This window comes from Colletotrichum scovillei (genome assembly GCF_011075155.1).
Source record: "Colletotrichum scovillei strain TJNH1 chromosome Unknown Contig00009, whole genome shotgun sequence".
Classification (NCBI taxonomy): domain Eukaryota; kingdom Fungi; phylum Ascomycota; class Sordariomycetes; order Glomerellales; family Glomerellaceae; genus Colletotrichum; species Colletotrichum scovillei.
In genome coordinates this window covers 3,334,917-3,356,518 of record NW_023336267.1, presented here as the reverse complement: position 1 = coordinate 3,356,518, position 21,602 = coordinate 3,334,917, and the positions used below count along the sequence as shown (strand labels likewise).

The 21,602-nt window shown below is 53.0% G+C and overlaps 4 protein-coding genes across 4 annotated transcripts; 1 reads left to right on the top strand and 3 right to left on the bottom strand.

The window, feature by feature from the left end:
- Positions 1-4,784: 4,784 nt before the first annotated feature.
- HER10_EVM0008189 (DJ-1/PfpI family protein) lies at positions 4,785-6,105 on the bottom strand. The gene is made up of 2 exons (XM_035477721.1): positions 5,140-6,105; positions 4,785-5,028 (listed from the first exon to the last, which is right to left on the bottom strand). The coding sequence occupies exons 1-2, from the start codon at positions 5,749-5,751 to the stop codon at positions 4,873-4,875; spliced, it is 768 nt and encodes a 255-aa protein (XP_035329709.1). The 5' UTR covers positions 5,752-6,105; the 3' UTR covers positions 4,785-4,872.
- A 1,759-nt stretch (positions 6,106-7,864) lies between these two features.
- HER10_EVM0001895 (uncharacterized protein) lies at positions 7,865-11,872 on the bottom strand. The gene is made up of 4 exons (XM_035471628.1): positions 9,562-11,872; positions 9,220-9,281; positions 8,896-9,154; positions 7,865-8,836 (listed from the first exon to the last, which is right to left on the bottom strand). The coding sequence occupies exons 1-4, from the start codon at positions 9,886-9,888 to the stop codon at positions 7,991-7,993; spliced, it is 1,494 nt and encodes a 497-aa protein (XP_035328922.1). The 5' UTR covers positions 9,889-11,872; the 3' UTR covers positions 7,865-7,990.
- Positions 11,873-12,770: 898 nt separating this feature from the next.
- HER10_EVM0003058 (BHLH family transcription factor) lies at positions 12,771-16,303 on the top strand. Its single transcript, XM_035472745.1, has 2 exons — positions 12,771-14,452; positions 14,511-16,303. Exons 1-2 carry the CDS (start codon positions 14,386-14,388, stop codon positions 15,881-15,883), a joined length of 1,440 nt encoding a protein of 479 aa, XP_035329040.1. The 5' UTR covers positions 12,771-14,385; the 3' UTR covers positions 15,884-16,303.
- A 2,728-nt stretch (positions 16,304-19,031) lies between these two features.
- On the bottom strand, positions 19,032-20,858 carry HER10_EVM0005808 (cytochrome P450; the record flags this gene model as incomplete). Its single annotated transcript, XM_035475412.1, has 2 exons — positions 19,032-20,306; positions 20,403-20,858. 2 exons carry the CDS (start codon positions 20,856-20,858, stop codon positions 19,032-19,034), a joined length of 1,731 nt encoding a protein of 576 aa, XP_035329392.1.
- Positions 20,859-21,602: the final 744 nt, after the last annotated feature.

Here is a 21,602-nt window from a genome sequence, read left to right as displayed (position 1 = left end):
GTGACACACTTTTTCTGCTATCTGAGCTGAGGTGGGAGGTACCTTACCTTACTTTGTGCTTGACCGGGCTAGAGCTCCCCCCCGTAACGCGTGTCTCGTACTCCGTACCTCTCTCTTTCTCTCTCCATATCTCTCCAATAATTCTCCTTCCTCCTCATTCTGAGTACCTACCTTACTGATGCATCTCGTTGCCTCTCACCCACTCAGTTCAAGCAGGTGCCAGTTGCGTCTTTTTACGGACATGGCGGGGCATCCAGCGGGAAGGCGCTGCTACCGCTTGTGGCGTTAGTATGATACCCTCCGGGTACTTGATAGTTTTCTGGACCAATTGCTATGATGGGATTGGAACACAATCATGGTGGGATGCGATGCGTTGTTGTTTTACCAATCCAATTTACCTTACCTGAGGTGCATAGCATTCACAGTCCGTCTTGCGGCTTGCCATCCCATGGAAGAGATACCCCAAGCTCGGATGGGATGCAGGCGCAGGCTGCATTGTTTGACGGGTCTGTCGTGGCGTTCGATATCCCCCCCGTCCTTCTCACTACTTTTTTTTGACACCTCAACTTTGTCTGTGCTCCAGCCTTCATCTTGCATCTTGCCCGTATCTCGGGCATCTCATGATAGACTACTCATCAATAACTTGTTTTCTTTCCATTCCAGCAACACTCTCAGCTCACCCATATCCATTTCTTCAGCGGGTCTTGTCTGGTGGTGTCACTTTCACCAGACAGACCGGACCGATCAACGACTCGAGCAAGAGCAGGCATTATCAAGGGTCAGGAATTGTCAGGTATGGAGGGGCATGGAGGGGCAGCTTTTTCCCTTGGTTTCCAGCGAGAAAAAAAAAGTCAGCTACGGCACCTTATCCCTGGCCCCTGCTCCTCATTGCTGGCCTGCCCCTCGTTACATCACTCTCGCAGCTACCCCCCGGTCAAGCAGCAGCATCAGGTCCGATACCCCCGTCAACTCACCTCACATTTGCCTTCCGTTGCACGCTTTGCACGCTTTGCTCGCTCTCACACCTCACACACACTGCCACTGCCACCTCCATGCAACATCTGCCCGTGGCGCCGTGGCACCGTGGTCCACGCCAAATTCTCGGGCGTCTTTTTTTATGTGATCTTCTCACCGTTCCAGTTTATTTTGGTGGATTCTTGTTATTATTAAACATCCTCGACTGGATGCAAGACACAACATGCCACAAGCTTCAAACAGCTCATTCGCACACCTCACCATTCATCCCGCGCCAAAGCTCCCACGGCCCCCCCTCCTCCGCCTCCCATCCCCTCTAGTCCTACACGACCCTGAAGTATGTACCATATGGTCCGCTCGCTTCCACCGCACTTGCTTACTCAAGAGTCTAGCTCAGCTTACCTTACCTCTAGATATGGAACAAAAAAAAAACAGACCCCAGCTCCATAAATCACTCAATGCTCCATCGCTCAACCCGCCAAGCTCGACTGAGCCCAGCTAATGAAACACGTTGCCTGGTGCATGAGGCACTTCCAGCCTCGACTCGACCGATTTTAGCTTAGAGAAATATGATGATCGAGAAGGCCCGTTTACGACTCCGTTCTCGGTCACCCCCAGATAGACCGCACCATTTTTGGCTCCGTCGTCCGTGTTGGAGCATAGGAGTCATTGGAGTCGCAGAAAACGGATTGCGTGCAAAGAAAGGCATCCATGCTCGTCCAAACCCTTCGAATTCAATTGGAGAACTTGTACCGATACTTCGCCTACGAATGCCATCCACCCATCCGTCAATCCACCCATGACTGATGCCAAATGTACACGCCACCCAATTCTGCCACTCACAATCTTGGCCGGCCGCTTCCAATGCAAAGTCGGTCCATCAAAACAGGGCTGGTGCGTTCCGGCGCTTGGTGGGGCCCGAGATCTGCCTCTCGACTCACCCAACCCAATGAGCTACCAAGCGAGCCCGGCTGGCCCGACACGCCGGAGCATCACGGCTTCGTCGGCCCCAAATGCTCCTGGCTTCGCCTATAACACCTCTCAACTTCCGATGACATCGGGAATGACGATATCCCTACCGAGGATACCCGCAAACGTCAATGCCGCGGCCTATGTGTTTACCGCTGCCCACGGAGGCCTGCATGGCCGTATCGTATCGCCAGACGCCCGACAGGGCCCAGGTTTGCCAGTTGGATCATTTTGTATGGTCCAAACATCGATCGACTCAGCATGATATGACTCTACCGTCACTCATCCATCCGCTACCAACACCGTACGACACCAGCCCCCCGGATGAGCTTCTGGCCGTACTACGGTCTAAATCAACATGGACAAGCTATCTCTCGGCCAAATTATTCAGCACATCTCATTTCGGTCTGATAAGGGGTTCCTAAAATCTGACGACTAGATATTGTCAGATCATGGGACTGCTGTGCCAGTGTGCCTAAGGCCTCAAATCCGCCCTACGAATTGACGGAATGACAGCCGTGTCATCAGCCTTGTGGCTAGGACGATGTCGTTGACGCTCGTCCCATCCGCAAGCCCACATCATCACGACTACGTACTGTACTCGCCGTTCCCGTTCCCTCCCTTCCCAAGTCCACCTTTGACTGGGTACACGAGACTTACATGGACCACGGCAGCAAAGTGGCGGCCTTGCAAGAACCGAGCTTTCCTACAGGCCCCGTTTGCCGCCAGCCGCCCCCGGAATGATGCGTCTCTCTCGTCGAGGTTCGACCCGAGCTACCCCAGATTTCCGCTCCGGTTCCTCCCGATTACCTGCCCCGATGCCGTACATTAAGCTATACTTTGCCGAGCCGGGGTACAGCACCTCGTGCCTGGGGATCTGGAACCTCGTCTCATCTAGCAGCGACTTTACACTAGCCTCTGAGATTCTTCATGAGCCCAGGGGTTCGTATCTAACGCCCAGTGGGGTACACTTGGCAGCCCGTTTGTACGATGCGGGCGCGTGTAAGTCGGGCAGCCGGAAATATTTGGTGTAGGTGATTCGCCATAGACCTCTGGACTCGCATAGTCTGTGGGTTCTTCTATGGCGCCTAACGCGCCCGGATCAGCTGTCTATGAAAATGTTCCGGATGACGGTATTCGTGAGATATCGTGAAGTTGAAGCTCGAGTTGCCGGCAGAGTGTTCATCCTTGTCTGGGGGGCAAGACTCGGAATGTGGCTATATGCTTGTCCCGTATGGTCACGGGATACCGGAGTCAAGTACGAGACCAGTTGTCTCTTCTATAAGAAAGCGTGACAGGCCAAACGGCATTTCTCGGTTATGTCTTCTCGAAATATCCAGTTTCGGTGAGCATTCTTTGTGCCTAGGTGGGCGGTGACTTACACCGAGACGCAAACCCCACCGGCAATTGTGCAGGGCTTGACTTTGACGTTGACTTAGGTACCTGGCATAAGTTGGTCCAAGCTCGACATAGTGGGCTGGTGCACGATTAATGCCGCGCATTTGGCTTATGCCGTTGTGTAGAACTAACGCTTCGATTTCCATAATGATTGTCATCTCAAATTATGCAGAGTGGTCCCCCACGCGTCCCCCACGAATCCTTGGGAGGCCGTGGGCCTCGAACGCAAGTGCATCAATAGGACTGAGGCAACCGTCTCGCGCATACCATGGCAGCTCGGTTTCTTTTCCTCGAATTATGTCTCATTCAACAACTTGCCGTAGAGCATATATGGGTGCTATGAAGACATGTTTGCAAGCGCGAACGTGCTTGCTATCCAGTACTTGATATGCAACCTTGATGGGCGCCATCTCTGGCGTTAGTGGTCCGTCGACTTTCATCGGAGGATCGCAGTAGGAGAACATTTCGCAGCTCAACAGGCTCACTGACTATCTGAACTTATTTTCTTGGATGTTTGAGTATGAAAGTTCATCTCATCGGAGTAGAATACAAGCATCCTCTGCCCGCCTTCCCGTCTTATTACCTCTGGCATCGACCCTCCATCGACTTGACTGCAAGATATCAAAGTCTACAAGTCTTGAAGAATCTCTGATAGCTCCTACATCTACCTATCATAGATGAGCCACGGTTTCACTCAAGCCTATGTGTACTTCTGGGGAACGGACAAACATGATGGTAGTGGCGGCCCTGTCTTCGTCATAAAGGTCTTCTGAGTGGACACACCGACATTCACATTTCTGTTGGCGACTCATCCCGAGCTTTCTCTGAGCCTCCATACGAATCTAGCTCTTGCGCGTTGTGTATTTCTCAAGCATCAATGAGACCACTGTTGCCAACATATGGTGGTCAACTACCTAGGCGTGCCATGCTTTTCTTATGGGAGTTTCGGCCTTGATCATTCACGGCGCTTGTTTAGCTTACATCTCGGCAATGTCCATCAATCATCAGGAGGGTCATGCCCCGAACTTGATGAGAATGGTACCAGGAACAAGTCTGCTAACGGTGTCACTTTCTTGCCTCGGTTAACGCATGTTCAACTCCGCCTACTTCATCAAGCAATGGGACGATGTAAGTGACTTCCAGTGGTCGATGCGGTTCAGCTCAAATCGAGGCATTCCCAGGTCTTTCCTGCTACGGTATTCACTCGCTCAAACTGTCAGTGCTTCCAGGTAAAGTGCTTTCTCAAAACGTTCGAAGCCTTCATGTCATCTAAGCAGTCGAGAGGAGGGTGAATGATTTTCGCTCTCCACCAACTAGCTTATTTGGACACGATACTTTCTATCAAGGACGACGGATCAGCATAGAACGGACCCTCTATGCCAACTCAATGTCAAACAAGCTGACTTTGTACTGAGAATAGAATCAGGTTGCACCGCTGCTATGCCCTCTGTCATGCCGAAGCTGAAAATGGAACCGCGCTCCAAGCTGCTGTCTCCTATCTTCCTCTCTAATGGTCTCTGCCCAAGACTGTCAATTGTTCGTCGGCTCGACGCCGTTGATTTCCGCAAAGGGATCCCAGTCAGCAGCATGGGGGACAAACTCCATGATTGTGGCAACCTTGGTTGACAACTCCTCGCCATACACCTGCTTGATGAACTCCATAATCAAGTCCAGACCAGATGTAACCTAACCCACGCATCAATCAGTACAATTCTTCTCGATTCCTTCACACGCACTCTCCCACTTTTCTCTCGCAAAAAAGGGGTCAAATAGTAAAACACCAAAAAGTAAACTTACACCCGAAGAAGTCCAGACGTTCCCATCAACAACATACCTCGCCGGCGAAACCCACTTCGCCAGCGGCGCCTGCGCAGTGATCAACCCCCAAGCCGCTTTATTCGTCGTGACCCTCCTGCCGTCCAGCGCGCCCGCCCTAGCAGCGAGACTGGCCCCCGTGCAAATCGTAACGAGACACTTGACCCTGGGCGCGTGCTTCCTCACGTACTCGACAATCGGCTCCAGCCCGGGGGCCCGCACGCCCGGTCCGCCGGGCAGGATGAGCACGTCGAGGTCCAGGTCGTCGTCAAAGGTGTTGGTGGGCTGGAACGTCGGCCACCAGGACGAGTTGTAGGTGTTGGAGCTGGGGGACACGGGCGCCGTGGTGACGGGGTCGAGGGTGGCGGCGATGAGGTGGAGGTTCACGTGTCGGTTGTAGGCTACGAGCTGGAGGGCGTCGATGGGGCCGATGAGGTCTAGCATCTCCATTGCCTGGAAGAGGACTGCGCCAAAAGTTACGGGGAGGGTTGTGTTTGCGGCGATGCTGCGGGTGTTGGGCGTGCTGTGGGGGGTGGTTCCTGCGATGAGGGCGGCGGCGGCTGAGGCCGTGGTGGCGAGGAGGGAGAGACGCATTATGAGATTTGTGATCTTTGGCAGCGCGGCTCAGATCTGCTCTTGAGGTCGGAGGGGGGAGATGCGTGAGATGTGAGGTCGAGATTGGAGTTTCTCGATGAAGAAACAAAAGCGGGAGAGAGAGATAAAAGAGTGAATGAAAAGTCCGAGAATGCAACCTCAGGAACAGGGATTGCTGGCTGCTTCAACATGATTCAGCATTCAGAGCAGGTGCTATATAAACAAACATATATACATGAATATCCCACCGGAAATCTTGGTCATGATCACGAATATCCCGGGGTGGACACGAACGCAACCAAATGACACAGGCCATCAACACCAATTATTGTAGGTCCCGGACTTGGTTGGAAGCATTCCGGTCCCGAGGGAACGGCCGGGCCGGGACGAGATGCAAGCAAGGGGAGTAAAGCTTGCCAATATAGACTGAACATCCATCTTGATTTATCTTTCACTGGAAAGGGGCACGTTACGACGGAGATCCTGCTTTATCAGTTGCGATAGGAAGAGTTTGACAAGCTGTTGTTGGCAAGTGGATACTTTGTTTATCTTGGAAGCAAGGCTGAGCATATTAGAGTTTTCGCTGTTCTTGGTTGGCTCTCTTGGCCCTTGTCTGCTTTTCTCGTCTCTTCTTCCCTTTGATATGAGTGATTTGATCCTGGTAAGATGCCACTGAAAGTTATTGATTGTCTGGCTCCTTGAACAAAGAAGCCAAGCGTGGATGGTAACGCTGTCCACAGGGAGAATGGTTGGCACAACTGCAGAAGAGAGTAATGTTTGTTGAAGGGGGGTGCCATTTCGGCGGAGAAGCCTCCGGTTCCACGTAGCAGCGTTGTTTACCAAGCTTTTGCTGTTTAATATCAGTTGGCAACGCCCATTGGTTCTTTGAAGAGTGTGTTGCGGTGAGAGCTCCCAACCGTCAAGACTTGGGATATGTTGGCTTTCAGTACTCTGCATTTCTTCGACAAAAGCAGCTCGTCAACGAAAATGCTAGAGGTTCGCCGCAAGTCATCGGTCCCGGGCACCACTCCTTCTCTCACAGACGATGGGGATTCTGGTAAAAGGGTTACCGCCAAGCCGACGGTTCAGACCGAAGTAAACGACCGGTGGGAGGACAAAGCCCCCGAGACGCCGGAGTTGACCCCTGGATTGCCCCGCTACAGGCGTATCCCCGAAACTCAAATCAACTCCGGGCCGAAGGCGGAGGGTCGCCGGCCATGATATTTGGTGGTCCCGCGTTTCTATGAATTCACCGAGTTACGTAAATAGGTCGGCTCGGGCGTCTATCATTTCTCTATTGTAGGGACGCATTTATATCTTTCCTTCGATGCCGTGTCACCGGACAAAGTTAAGAAAAATAAGTAAGGTAGTCGGCCACCTCAAGTGGCAACACTTCGTCGATCAGTGTAATCGAAGTCATCTTTCTAGAAATGAACTTTTCTCTCATCTTGATGAGGAAATTGCTACAAGGAACGCCCTCCTTCGGGGCTTTCATAGCAGCTTTGATGTTGTATTCCACGACGTGCAAAACCAAATTACGAGCGCGAGATAGTTTTGGAGGTGGCATCCAATAGGATAGCTGGATATTATTTTATAGGCTCTCCTATGTGTGCATCGCCGGAACATGGCATCGATAGTGAGGGTGTTGTAGGCAAAGTCTACCATCGAAATCACACTGTCGGAGAATTACCTATTGGATGATATGCAGAAAAAGAAATCAGACTCTCATCATACGATAGGTCACGACACAGGATTAAGTATGGCTGTGCGATAGATCAACCAAGGTGTGCTTGGATGGCCGTCGCTGGTGGTACCCGAGTCCATTCCAATGCGTCAGTTTGAAGACCAGCAAACGGGCACGAAGTGGCATGGCGGCGGGAAGCTGCACTACAGGGTCAAGTCCGCGAGGGATATCTCACACTTGATTTAAATTTCTCATCTCTCGCTGAATCACAGTACTAGCATGTACTGAGTAGCAGAAAGCATGCCATGGCATCTTTCCGCGTTTCTTGTTCTACTACAACAAACTAGCAAACGCTCTAACACCAGAACCCATTCACTCCGCCCCAGCCTCATTATTGTAACAGAAAGTGTACAAGTATGAAAAGCGTACCCAGAATCTAACCCATCTTTAGTATCTCTATTCAAAACACTCGTTTTTTTGTCCCCGTGTAAGGAAACCCCTAACCGATGCTGAGATGCGTGTGCTCCCCAGCCAAAAACACAATCTCTCTCTTTTCTAATTGCGCAAAACCATTCCCAATACACCGCCCAGCACGCCGCGTACGCGGGCCTGGTTCTCATGGATACAAGTGAAAACAACAGCCGTGCTGGCGGCGAAGACGAGCGTCTCCCTCCACTGCTTGTCCATGCCGTACCGCCGCGGCAGCAGCGTCGCCATGGCCCGCGGGGCGACGAACAGCGCCATATCCTTGCGACGACTGGCGGACTCGACGAGGACGCTCCAGCCGCAAAGGCAGCACCCCGTGCGGACGCAGATTCCCGAGTCCATCCTTTGCCTCGCGGCCAGGTCCTTGCCGAGGATGTGAGGCCCGATTCTGGTACGGGCGAGACAGACGCCGTAATAGAACAAAGTGATGTACGCTCCCAAAAATGCCGCCGACCTCGACGATGATAGCAAGGTCCGCATGACGGTCTTCTTGTTGATAGGCCCCCGCAGAAGAAGCGCAACGCTCAGGGGTAGATACATGGCCATGGACCACTTCCACGACCGATAGAAGCGGCTGATGGCATGGAGCTCGCACGATGGGCCGCAGCCCATGTGCACCATCTCGCACGGGATGGGAATTGACTTTGACGGATCGCCCCATTCGTTCGGCCATCCGTATTTCTCACACATGCCCTGCAGCAATTCTGCCTGTCCACTTTTACCGTAGGACATGTCGTTGGCACGGAGCTTCTGGAGGGCCTCGATCAGCCGCATGTCGACATTTGCCGCCGAACTGATCCACTTGTTGTAGCCGCTGGGAAGCCTTTCGGGATGGTAAAACCATGCCCACATGATGAGAGCACACGAAGTGACGAACAAGCAAGGGTCGGTGAACCTGCCGATGATCCATTCAGCCTGTACGAAGTTAGTGACGATGATAACGGACAACGTCAAAATGAGTGATTGGTGCATACCTTGGTCCAACTGCCTTGAGCTACACGACGCGCTCGCCTACGTGCCCAAACTTCGCCAACAAGAACGTCCAGGGCTCTCGTCAATGTGAATAACGTCAAGTCGAGAGTCCGTCCTCCATACCGGGTCTCCTTTAGCTGAGCTCCGGGCGGACTATTAGATTTGTCAGGGGAAGTGCCTGTAAAGGCCGAGCTCTTCTTGGACTGCAAAAGCTGCAGACTGAACCAGGCAGCAATGAATGTGGCGCTCCATCTTGCGAGTCTAGATGTGTGTCAGTACTAGACGGCTGTGAACCACAAGAGAATGAAGGATCGAAACCCGCTCACCTAGTTCGAGTCACCTCTGTGAGACCTTTGGCATTGCGTTCGAATACACGTCGAAGTGGCTCCTATCAGAAGGTGTCAGGTCTATTTAGCAAACTATTGTAGTTGCAGTGACTGTAACTCCAGGCCACCTTCCTGAACTTGCAAACGTTGCTTATCAGAAACTAATGCAAGGGGCAAGAACTTGTGTGCATCTAGGAGAGAAGCCAGTGCAACTCTGAGATCTCCATCACCATGTGTTCTGGATGCCTCGTTCACAGTACTTGGGTCCAAGTGAAGCAACCACAGCCCTTGTCTCGGGAATCACAAGTGTTGGATATTTCACGCTGAAAGAAATGTACATACCTCTAAAAGTGTACTGCCACCAACAAGCAAGGCACAGAAGGTTGGAAACCGTTGGGGGTCTAGACCGGCGAGGACTATCCGCCTCAGTTGCGCCATAAACCCGATGCACCCGTTCTCCTTTGCAATTTGACGGCGTTTTTTGGTAAGGTATTGCATCAGCAACGTAAGGACTCTCGGAGCAACAGCGGAAGCATATCCTAGGAGGTAGGCCCGAAGGAGGGGCCGTAGGATTGGCGGAATTGCTTGTAGCTCGACAAGGCCATTCCGGCGAATTTGCAGCTGACTCCGAGGTAGCATTGCGGGAAGCGAAGGTGTGACGGCAGCCATGAGGCTTCGGCGTCAGTGCCGGTAGTTGAACTGGAAACGGTTCCTGAGCAGAGAATCAGCGATCCGCATAAGAGCCGGAAGCGATGTGTCTGTGCACATTCGGACATGCTATGATGTAACCGTACAATGGCGTGAGGTTTGAATTGGTAGGCTGCTCGTCAAACTGAGTTCAGCAGAGGGGATTTGGGAAACGAAGGATGTGGCTGGAGACATGGGTCGTTTCTCTAAGCAGACAAGGTGAAGGACCGGCGAAAGTGTGATGATCGGGAGGGGCGTAACGACAGCTGAACCGTGGTAAGGCATGAGTTACGTTAGGTAATAGAGGAGTGAAGCAGCAAGCGGACTGGCCATCCGCACCAGCTAGAGAGTATGAATCATGTCGAGAATTGGAAGACCAACCAGACGATGACAGGTATTTGGTTATGAGGAACAAGGTTCGGGATTGCCCGGCCCATCTTCACTAGAAGCTGGCCATATACCTCGGATGCCAATCAAACAAGCTCCAGGGAAACAGTCTAGGCATGTAGGTGTCCTAAGACGTTTGAAGGATAACGGGAAAACGCGTAATGAAGATGGCGAACTAGTGGGCGCGTCTTACCAGGGGGTAGTATTGATCAACTTGCTCTTCTGAAGGCTCGTGATGGCCGTTACTCCAGAGTCTACCACCAACCCGCAGCGCCTAGGGCAGGGCTGGAGCTGTGCTCAATAGCGAAAAGTATCGCGTACCTTGCGTGTTAAGAGACGAAGGGGACGGGAATGGAATAAGAAATTGTGGGGTAATGGTGCGACCCACGACGCGATGGAGGGCCTGGGGTAGGATGAGCGACGTAGGTTGTGCAGTAGGTGCAGATAGAGACCAGGGGCAGGTCAGTGGTGAGGCCGAAGGAAATGTGACAATTGGGTTCCTCGGCACGGTCGAGAGTAAGGTAAGGTAGGGAGAAAGGTACGGAGTACGGTAGGTACGCATAAGAGGAGAGGTCGGATCTGGCAAACGTGACCGAAGCGCAGATTACCGCCACGTCTAGCAAGATTGGCGAATATGATTGGTTGCAGGATCAAGTGTTTCGATCAGCTGGTCTGGCACGCGGAGAAAGTGAGCTTCACGGTTCACCTTGGCGGCCAGGAAGAAACGGGAGTGAAGATTGGGTCTTCAGTCAAGCCAGATGGGGCTTAGGCGCGGCAACCCATGCGAGTGCGACGGTGCTGAAGAAGAAGAGACTTCTATCAAAGTCTGGAGTCTGTCTGGAGGAAAACCTGAAGGGAACGGCGTTTTGCGTTGGCTCGGTAGTGGTAAACGACGTTGGACAGGGAATACCTTGCTAGCCTTGCTTGAGAACTCTTGTCCTTGCGAGTTGCGGAACGCTTCGGGCGTGGAGAATTTCGATCAGTGCGATCGACCGTCCGTCAAGAATCTCGGCGCTTGCTCCTAGTTCTCGAACGATGAATACTCGGTGGACTGTTGGACACAGGAGGTTGATGGTTGACTGGTTGGCTGGTGGGATACCACGGACAGACAGGCTGGGACAGCCAGCCGTTTCGTATCAACCGAGGCTGTGTTTGTTTCCTTTGTCTCGCCGTGTCAAGAACCGTTCAAGGTCTGTGAGGTGCCTTAGTAGGATCTGTCGGCGCTACTTTAGGTGCTTAGCAGGAACTTGTGGACAGCCATCAAAACCCCAAAGGATTTGATGTACGAGGCATCCGGATGGATAGAACAAACGGGCAGTGCGGCAAGTGTCGATGTGACAGCGTTCATTGAGATACCGAGACTTCAGGACACAAAACGGGATGAAGACGTGTTACAGATGCGGTTCCAGGCGACAGATGGAAGCAACGAATTTGGCCGAACGATGAGGCCAGACTTGTGAGCCAACGGGAATAAGACAGGGTATATCGAAGCAGAGCAAAAACTGAGGAACTTTCAAAGCATGTCGAATGGGTGCGAACGTGGAGCCTCTTTGCAAAGCTACCCCAAACTGAGATGAGGTGAGCGCGGTGAGGTGTGTGAAAATGCTGGGAAAAGCTTAGGAAGGTTGATGATGCGGAGCACGAGTGCACGGATACAGGTAGGTACAACAGTACATCGACAGGCCAGGCCTAGAATGGAATAGTGGAAGGTAATTCCTGGGGCAGGGAGAACGTGAAGATGACTGACAGCGCTGGACAGCGGGAGGGGGGGGAAGGAGATTGGGGATGAGAGAGAATTGAGAGCAGAAAGTGAGAGGGGGAGCTCCGAGCTGGCATGTGATGACCCGCTAGGGACATAAGCCTGTTAGCATCGAAAACTGGCATCGACCCACCCAGCTAAGCAGTCAGGCACCAAGCTAACGAGAAGGTTGAGAAGAGCTTCACGAACCAATCAAAACTTATTTAATCCCTCGATGGTCCACCTGCTGACCGCCATTCGTGTGACCCGAGCCCGCCATAAAGAGGTGCCTCAGCCTCTACCGGTACCTTCCATAGGTGGTACACTAATGTGAATGCTTAGGTAAGGCGTAAGCGCAACCGCACCGTTTCAACGATATGGCTCGGCTTGTCTCATGTCCGCATGGCTCCGATCCAAGATCCGGCGCCTTGTCCAATCAGCCTTTCGTCCTTTCTAGTTGTTGGGGGAAGGGCAGGGCAGGTAGGACGGGATATCTTAGGACCATCCATGGCATCCTCATCCGTAGTGTAAGAAACTGGGCAAAGGTAGCAATGGGAAAATTAGGCCGGCTCGAGCCCTGCCTACCTACCTACTCCGTACTTCCAATTCCATTGCTGCTGGCCGGCCGGCCTAACCTGTCCACTGTCCGTTGACTGCTGCCACTAAGGTAAGTGCGGAGGCTTGCAGCGCGCGATGCAGGTGACCGTGCCGGCAACCCACCCACACCTCACACCCCACCCCTCCCTGCAACTTGCGACTTTGCCCTCCCTGATCCCTCTTCCTAAGTTCCTCCACCTCTACCTCAGTCCTCACTACCTTACCATTCGTACTCAGAGAGTCAGAGTCTCTGACCTCTCTCTTCTATGTACACTTCAGGCTAGCACTCAACCACCCTGGTCAAATAACAGGGGTCGTACTTTGGCTGTTTGGTGCCCCAGACTTTTCATTCTTTTCGAGTCCTTGATTTCCTGCTCGTCACTCACTTTCCCCGACTGAAAAAATCACGGGGTCCTTGAGCCCTCGTTCTCGCTGCACCGTACAGTACCTTCCAGAGAGTACCGTGTCCGTCACCTCACGCCCGCGTCCTACGCCTTCGACCACGTCCGCTTCCTCTTCTCATCTGTCTTACTTGCCTTAGCTTACGTCTGGCCACCTCCCTGAACTGATTGGGGGTTCGTTTCACCTCACCTGTTGCTATTCCTCGCTATCCGTTTTGGCGCTCTCTCAGATATGCAAGTACACGGTTGAGCCAACCTCAACATCAAGCCAAAGCACCACCTCAGCTTCGTACACGTTGGTCCAGAGTCTGACTACCTTAATACAAGCAGTCCAATGCTTCGAATGGGCCTCGCGCTCGCATCCCATCTTGGACAAACACACGTACCCTCGCCGTCTCGTGGCTCGACACCGTACGTCTAGAGACTACTCCGTACCCAGACTCTGCTTCTGAGGTGCCGTTCGACAAGTCTCAAGGGTCTCTTCCTTCTTCTTAGCCCTGCATGGGCCGCATTAACGTCCGCCATACGGGGTAGACCTTGGATGCTCTTCAACTAAGAGCTCTCCATCTCACCATCCATCGAGAACGTAGCACTGCTTGACGCCGTGCTCTAGTACACCACTCTGCCGCCATCCCACACGCTGCCCCCAGCTCCGCTTGCCCTCCCCGACTTCACTTCACCTCACCTTGCCTCGCCTTACCTTACACGGAACCCGTCCCGCCTTTTGCCTCACGCTCATCATCGCCATCCATCCATCCATCCTTCCTTCTTTCCCCTCACCCCCCGCTCATCGGACGAGACGACGGCGAAGAGAACATCCTTCTAGCACTAGGAATCCAGAAGCCCGGTGCGGTGCCTAAGCGCAGCCACCACCCCACCTCCGCCTCGACGTAACCTGGCCAGCCTTTACTTCGGTCTCTTCCTGCTCTGCCACAGCGCGCACCTAAAGACGGCAAATACACCCACCAACCTCTCCAGACTCCTATCAAACAACACCATAGCGGTCACTGCTGCCACAACTACAATCCGCCACCCCGCCAAATCACAAGGCAATCAAGCGACTGGCTGATAACCCATTCGAGACCGCTCTACCGTATGCTCTCTTCCAGCCGGACGAGCCTTTTGGTATAGACGCGCTGCGCTACATTGCGCTCCTGATAGACACGTCCCGCCCTTCCGTCAATGATTCATAGGATATCGGTTTGCCCATAGGAATGCGCATGCCCTCGTTCGAGTCGACTACACTCACTCTTTCTTACGCTTCGAGGCCTTCGCGACCAACGTCCCTCGCTCTCCGAACAAGTACCAGAACCAGCGTATTCGACGGTCACCGTCCATTTGCCACAAGACGCACCCATGCTCGCCATACATCGTCCCAGGATGGGTTCGACGCAGCCGTCAGACCCCAATTTGCCCTTCGGCTGTTAGTAAACCGTCTCGTCCATTTCCCACCAAAGTCAAATACTCACAACCTTTTCTAGATGCCGTTGATCCTTCGCAAGACTTCTTCCTCGACCCTCCCGAACCTGCGCCTGGCGCTCCTCTTCTCTCCGACAATGAAACCAAACTACTCAGTTCCTTCTTCGAGGACATGACTGCCGATCATTATAATCTGCCTTCTTTCGGCGAAGGACTCAACTTCAGCGATGCTTGGTTGGAACTACCTCCCCAGTTCATGGGGACGGCAACATCTTTTGGCCAGTCGCCGGCACCGCCGCCTCTTGCTTCCCCTGGGCATAGTATGCCTCATAACGACTTTGCGGACATGATGTCCATGGGCTCAAACCTGATGCCTCCTCCTCCCCCACCCCCACAGCAGCAGCAGCAGCAGCATCAGCAGCAGCCGCCACCGCCGCCGCAGCAGCATCATCATCAGCAATCACACCCGACCCTCGATCAGCACGCCTCAGCCGACGTTCTTCAGGCCGCCAGCACATTACTGCACAACGGTTCCTCGTCAAGAACAAACACAAATGGGTCTGGGCCGATGTTCAGCAGCACCAGGGATGTTCCGCACTCTCTCGGTCCACCCGTCGGCCACCTAAGGCACCAACCTATGGAGGACTTCAAGCGTGCTGAACGAGGCAGCGTGGCTCAGGCCAGTCTCGTTGATGATCATGATAGCACATTCGCGGACATGTTCTTCGGGCCCGCTCCTGGCGAGAGAGTATCTTCGCAACGGGCTAACCAGGTCCCCAATATCGATGTACAGTGGGGCTCAGATGCTCGATTCAATCGCTCCAACAGCTTTGTTCCGGATCCTAAGGAAACCTACGACGCTCTGTCTCGAGGCCAGCTGAGGTACATGGAATGCTTGGAGCCAAGCCAAAGCACAGATAATACTCGCCCACCAAGCCCGAATGGCGAGCACGCAATAGGAAAAGGTCACAGCCGAAAGTCATCCGAAGTATTGAAAAAAGAAGAGGATGCTGATGCACCGCCAAGAAAAAGGAGGAAGAGCAGGAGCACGAAGGAGGAAGTTGACGAGGATGATGAAGAGAATGGTACCGCAATGAAGGCGGCAAGAAAACGCAAGACGAAGACCGAACCTACGTCAGCCACCCCGCCAGCAGAAAACGGCACAGGCAGGAGGCGTAAATCTGGGACTGGGGCCAAACCAGCACGGGAGAACCTCACGGATGCACAGAAACGAGAAAACCACATCAAGAGCGAGCAAAAGCGCCGTACTTTGATCAAGGAAGGCTTCGACGACCTCTGCGAGCTTGTGCCAGGTCTCAAGGGAGGCGGCTTCAGCAAGAGCACGATGTTGACTATGGCGGCCGAGTGGCTTGAAGAGATAATGAAGGGCAACGACGAGCTCAGGGCCCAGGAAAGCGCCCTCGTGGGGCGGTGATATCACGACTCAATGTGAACAACACTATCATCAGTGGAAATACCTTACCATTGATAAGCTCCGCTCCTCGTCCGGACAAAATTCGAATTACCGAACCGAAGGACGCCAGCGCTTGCCTCCTCGGGTACGAGGGCGCTTGCTATATCACGATGCAGGAGAAGAGATGCCTGCAGCATGTGGGATTCGTTATCAAAAGGTAGATTCCCAGGGGAAGCAAGGCAGGATATGTTGGGCACGATTATGAACGTAATTTACGGGAGTATCCCAGCCTTGTTGCGGGCCGCGCACGGGAGGCTACGATGATTTACTTGCGGAACCAGATTTACCCAGATTTATTATATTTGATCAGGGAAGGCTCTTGTAGTTGATACCCTTCACACTGTTATTTCCCCCAAATTTTATTCATTAAACCAAAAAAAAACATATTTCACATATAATAGACTTCGTCTTACTTGCAAATCTGTCGTCGGTTCAATGATTTCCCTCCTTCATCTCCCTCCTATTTCTGTTGGGCTAATCTGCCATCTCAACTTCTTGCTCCTCCCTGGCGACTGACGCACCACCAGAATCTGCAAGGGTTGGAAAGCGCTCAGTCCAGACTTTGGGGTGCTCCTCGGGGTTTGGCAGCCTTTGTTTTTTTGACATGTGAAAGCTCCAGCTCGCGTGGTGCGGATGCACCCCGCAGGTTCCTCTTTTTTTTTTTATTCGACGTCGATCACCGTATGCGTATTCGCGCATTTGACACCTCTAGCCAGACGACAGCGCTTGGCAAGGATCTGGACACTTTTGTTTCACTCCGCTCCGCGCCTGCAGTCGTCCTTTTGCGATATTATCTCGGAGATTGAAGGCCACATGCTTGGTATTAGCGGCTTCAACGTTCACCTGTTCGCCCTTGTCCCACCTCACCGATCCCAAGGGCCCAGCGAAGCTGCTGTGGTGGTCCTGTGTGGATGTCTCGGATGGCGGGGAACGCAATGGTGGGGTTAGGCTGGCAGGTCACCCCCTCCAAGAAAACGCCCGCTTGTCCGGGGGGGCAAAACGAATCTGATCGGAAAGAATCGCGGGGTGAACGGGCGGGTGATTAGGAATAGGAGGGAAGGGAGATCTGAGCGGTCGGGCGGTGACGAGGTCTGAGGAATGCGTGTTTAATGGACAGAGATAAGGAATTTCGAGTTCGAGTGCAAAGTGCGAGGCTCGTTTTGGATCTAAGGGACCGAGCGATTGAGGCTTGGACGGCGGGAGGTTGAATGCGTGAATCTGAGGGAACATAATTCCATTTTGGCCTGGGCTGTATTCGCACTCTTGGACAAATAGAGTGGCCATTGCTGTCCACGGCCTCCTACGGTCTACCTTTAGTGGCTGGTGGGCTGGCTGGGCTTGTACTACACTACTAGCAATGGAACGAACCGCAAACCTCGATGGCGTTTTTGGGCCGAGCTACTACTGCCTAGTGCCCGTCGGTGAAGGGTTCGAGGGGCTGTTTTGTTTGTGTCTGTTCTCACTTGATAAGCCTACCAGACTACCATCTCGCGCTATCTTGGGCGAGTAGGTAGGCAAAAACGTGCATGGCGGCGTGGGGGAGCCGTGAGCACGGAAGATTTGCATCGGCGTGATGGTTAGGGGACTCCGGAGGCGGAGGCGGAGACCGGGGGACGGAAGTGGAGACAGCCGATGGTGAAGTTAAGGGCGGCGGATGAACTACCTTACTAACAACAACACGGAGGCAAGAAGGTACCCTAGGTGCCTACTTAGGTGAGATGGACGAACGAGCCATCGGGTACCGTTCCCCCCTGGCTTGTGATAGCTTAGGAAATAAACATTGGCTTTTCCGTTACAACAGCCATACTATACTACCTTATCCTTCAAAGTCTCCTTTGTCCAGGAATATGTGGTTGCTGGGTTGTCCAGAAAAGGTAACCCGTGGTGTTATGGCGCTTCGCTGGTTGGTTGAGGTCGGGTTTGGGGGCTGGGTTTTGCTTAGTGAAGTGTGGCTTTGACGGTGTTGCGGTTCGTTCGTCGACGCCGCGTTTTGAAATATTTGAGATTATGAGAACATTCACTAGCTTGTTTCATTTGCTATACTTCAAGCAGCGGGACTATCGAATAATCGATTCTTTGGTTTAAAGCACAGCTAATTGGCACTGTCTAAGGTAAGGTCAGCGTGATGCCCGGTGCGAGATGTTGCAGATCGTTCGAAACACCAACACCAATGTTCGCCATTGGCAATCAACACCACAAGATGCAAACCCCAAAATTTTAAAAAGAGAAAACCAACGTTTACAATGACTTTCACAGTCTCGAGTCGGCATACCAATGAAAAAATTGAATATGGTGTTGAAAGTTGAGAGCAGAGCCCCATCTTCCCGCCATTACAGACTTCATATGCAACTTGACATAGTGAAGCCTTCACATACGACCATACCCACTGGAAAACTCGGGATCCCGTCCGCTCTCCCATAGATAAGCCAGTGAGGGCCGGATTAGTAGTTGGGTCGGTGACGACCAGCGAATACCTGGTGTTGTATGTTTTGCCTCTTTTTGAGGGTTCTCTGGTTGTGTCATTCACGGGTGAGAGCGTTCAGGACCGTGTTGATGTCACGGCTCATTTATTTTTTATGGTTGACCCTGTGAAGCGCGAGTCGTGGAGTTACGGTACACAGCATGTTCTTGCTGGCTGGCCTGGTTTCTCTTAGTGTAGAGAAAGTGGACCGGTGGAACTGGTATGCTACCACTTTGTCTAGGCCTACTTGTTTCTGGCTTCAACGATATCTGCTGGCTTGTCAATTTCTTGGAAACCTTCCGAGGCGACGTATGAATGGTCTATTAGGAGTACTAATGCAGACTTTAGTCGTATATACATAGGTGTTTGTACTCCGTAAATGGCAAAGGGTAGTTGCGCATAGAAACATGCACAGAGGGTAAACCTTTCCGAGTCAAGTAGCTATTTAACAAATACCAAATAAACAACGACGTCTTCAAATCCTCGGGATGGCCTACCTCTTGCGTTGTAAATCTGTCTCCTTTCTCCTGCACCTATTTCTTAGAAGTTGAAACTTACTGTATTATGTGAAATTCAAGGTAGCGAAAATACCAGTTTTGACACTTCGAAATACAACCCAAGCTCGAGTCCCCCTTTTCAACCCAAGACTCACTCCGTATCCGAAATAACTCTCAACTTGATCATACTAGACTTGGGCTTCGTGAAAAGCCCCTCAGTCAACCCAGGATCCTCCAGCTCGGCAGGCAACTTCAAAAACTCCAAGTTCCACACCAAAAGCGTCACAATCATTCTCAGCTCCAGGTACGCCAGCCGTTTCCCCCAGCAGCCCCTGGGCCCGCTGCTGAAACTCATAAACGGCCCCGCGTTGTTGTTGAACTTGACCACCTCGCCCTCGACCTGCAGCCACCGCTCGGGGCGGAAATCCTCGGCGGTAAACTCGCTGTGGGACCAGTCGCCGACGCCCTCGCCCGAGGCCTTTTGCGAGGTCTCGCTGCGTTTGGCGTCGTCGACGGGGACGCCTGGCTGGACAAAGGTCGGACCGGTCAGGAGGAACATGAGCGTCGTGCCCTTTGGGATGATGCGGCCCAGGACGTTAATGTCGCGGACGGTTTCCTTGGTGATGGCGCCCGCGGGACTGCACAGGCGGAGCGTTTCCTCGATGAAGGCGTCTAGGTAGGGGACCTGCGTCCTGAGGATCTCTTCAATGGTGGGTTCGCGCTTTTGAGCGTAGGGCTCGGTGTAGGCGGATCGCAGGGCGCTTCGAAGCTTTTGCTGGGCCTCTTGGTGCGCGCCGAGATACTTCACCGTGAAGCACAAGGTGCTGTGGGTAGAGTCCTGGCCGCCGGCGATGTATCCCCACAGCATGTCGTTCAGCTGCATGCCGTCGTACTTTGGCTCCCGTCCCTCCTCGACGGCCGCTGTCTTCTCGCGGGAGACGACGTAGTCTACCGCCGACTTGTGCTCCGACGAGCCACCCTTGGCGGCTCTCTTGACAGCGGCATCGATCTGGGCTTGTACTGCATCCTTCTTCAACTTCAGGGCCCGGCGTGCTTTGGGCTTCAGATTCTCGATGAAGACGGACAACTTGGGGAACACCGAGCCAAACACCGCCGTGATGGAGACGTTGAGGACGTGGAGAGCTTTCACCAGAGCCGGGGTTTCGGGTGCCGGGAACTTGGCAACCTGTGCGGCTGAACCGCTTGGAATCACGGCGTCTTTATCAGCGTCTTCGAGGAGTTTGGAATACTTTGTTGTCGTACTCTCCTCGTACCCGACGCCAAAGACGGCCGTCATCATGATGTCGTAGGTGAGGCCCTCCAAGTCCTCGACGGTCTCGAACGGCAGCCCCTGTGCGAGAGCTGCCTTGCGTTTCCAGAGACGAATGAAGTCAGTGATGGCTACGTGCGACGCCGGGGCAGAGACCTAAGAGCACATTATTATTCGTTGACTTGGATGCCTTGGATGCGTTATACCGAAATTGCACACGAAGATGAGAATATGGGGAGGGAAATATCTTACAGAGTGAAGGAAGCTATTCGTCATCAAGTCCTTGGTAAGAAATCTCGACTTCTTAAACGACGGGTGCGCATCCTCCATGGCGATAAAGTGCTCCGACAAGAACCCTTGCCACGCCACGTTATTCATGTACCCACGGCTGAGCTCCTTGCTCCGCTTCGCCATGAGATCCCTCGACTCGCGATAGTCGGCGACGATGACGAGGGGCTTGGAGAAGGGCAGGAGGACCTGCACGACGGCCGACTTGTGCTTGGCCACCAGGTCGTAGAAGAACCTGGTCCGGAAGCGCGCCGCCTTGTCGTATTCCGCAAAGTACGGGACGTCGCCCGAGATACGACGCGCCGAGTCTTGGTTGTGCGGGAGGCCTGGGATGGGCTTGGGCATGAGCCAGTTGTAGACGAGGCGGAGGAGGAGGGCGGCTGCCGCCACAGCTGCGGTGACGGTTGTAAGTCCTGCCATTTTTACTGTGTTTATGAAAATGTGTTTTCCGAGTTACGCAGATGCTTTTGACTTGGTCATGTTCCGGAAACTGTCAGAATCCTGGGACGACACCAAGTCATCTTATACGATATATGATTCTCCTTCAGAGATGGAGATGAGGCTAACCCGGGATCTTCATTACTCCCCGTCAAAATAGACTCCGTTAGAGACTCCGCTGGAGTCAAGGTATATGTTACACCCGCTTGGAGTATTCGGATTGTAAATGACCGACTGCGCAGTGGCCTTCGGACAACTCCTCTAATCACAAAATTTACAGAATTATGGATCTGCAACGGTCCCGGGGAGCTATCCTAGCCCACCGACTACAGCAAGGGTATTTTGAATTTAACGACGGCCTCCGGGCGGACTAATATTTGTAAATCCCATAAAGCCAAGAATACGGACACGACACTTGAATATGAGGAAGTGGGCGTTCAGGGCATATAGACTCTGCGCAATGAATCAGCACCATTCCCTTACTCCTCCTAGGTGGATGATATCAACCAGGACACTGAAACCACCGGACTTTCGGCCGAGTGCCTCTGTTGCAAGTTCAAACTTTCCGCTCGTCGCCTTATAGATCTTTTGGGTAAGTCAGGGCAAGGCGCACTATTGGTACTCTCCGGTCCGCCTCCGCCTCCATGTCCGCCACTGCCACGGCGCAGATGGATTCCCAGCACCGCTCCGCGGGCCCATCTAACGAATGATACAACTATGAGAATG

Coding starts and splice junctions, on each gene's coding strand:
- HER10_EVM0003058 (XM_035472745.1), top strand. CDS start 14,386: ATGCTCGCCATACATCGTCCCAGGATGGGTTCGACGCAGCCGTCAGAC. Junction 14,453..14,510: donor CCCCAATTTGCCCTTCGGCT/GTTAGTAAACCG, acceptor AACCTTTTCTAG/ATGCCGTTGATCCTTCGCAA.
- HER10_EVM0001895 (XM_035471628.1), bottom strand. CDS start 9,888: ATGGCTGCCGTCACACCTTCGCTTCCCGCAATGCTACCTCGGAGTCAG. Junction 9,282..9,561: donor GTGGCAGTACACTTTTAGAG/GTATGTACATTT, acceptor ACCTTCTGATAG/GAGCCACTTCGACGTGTATT. Junction 9,155..9,219: donor ACAGAGGTGACTCGAACTAG/GTGAGCGGGTTT, acceptor ACACACATCTAG/ACTCGCAAGATGGAGCGCCA.
- HER10_EVM0008189 (XM_035477721.1), bottom strand. CDS start 5,751: ATGCGTCTCTCCCTCCTCGCCACCACGGCCTCAGCCGCCGCCGCCCTC. Junction 5,029..5,139: donor ACGTCTGGACTTCTTCGGGT/GTAAGTTTACTT, acceptor TGCGTGGGTTAG/GTTACATCTGGTCTGGACTT.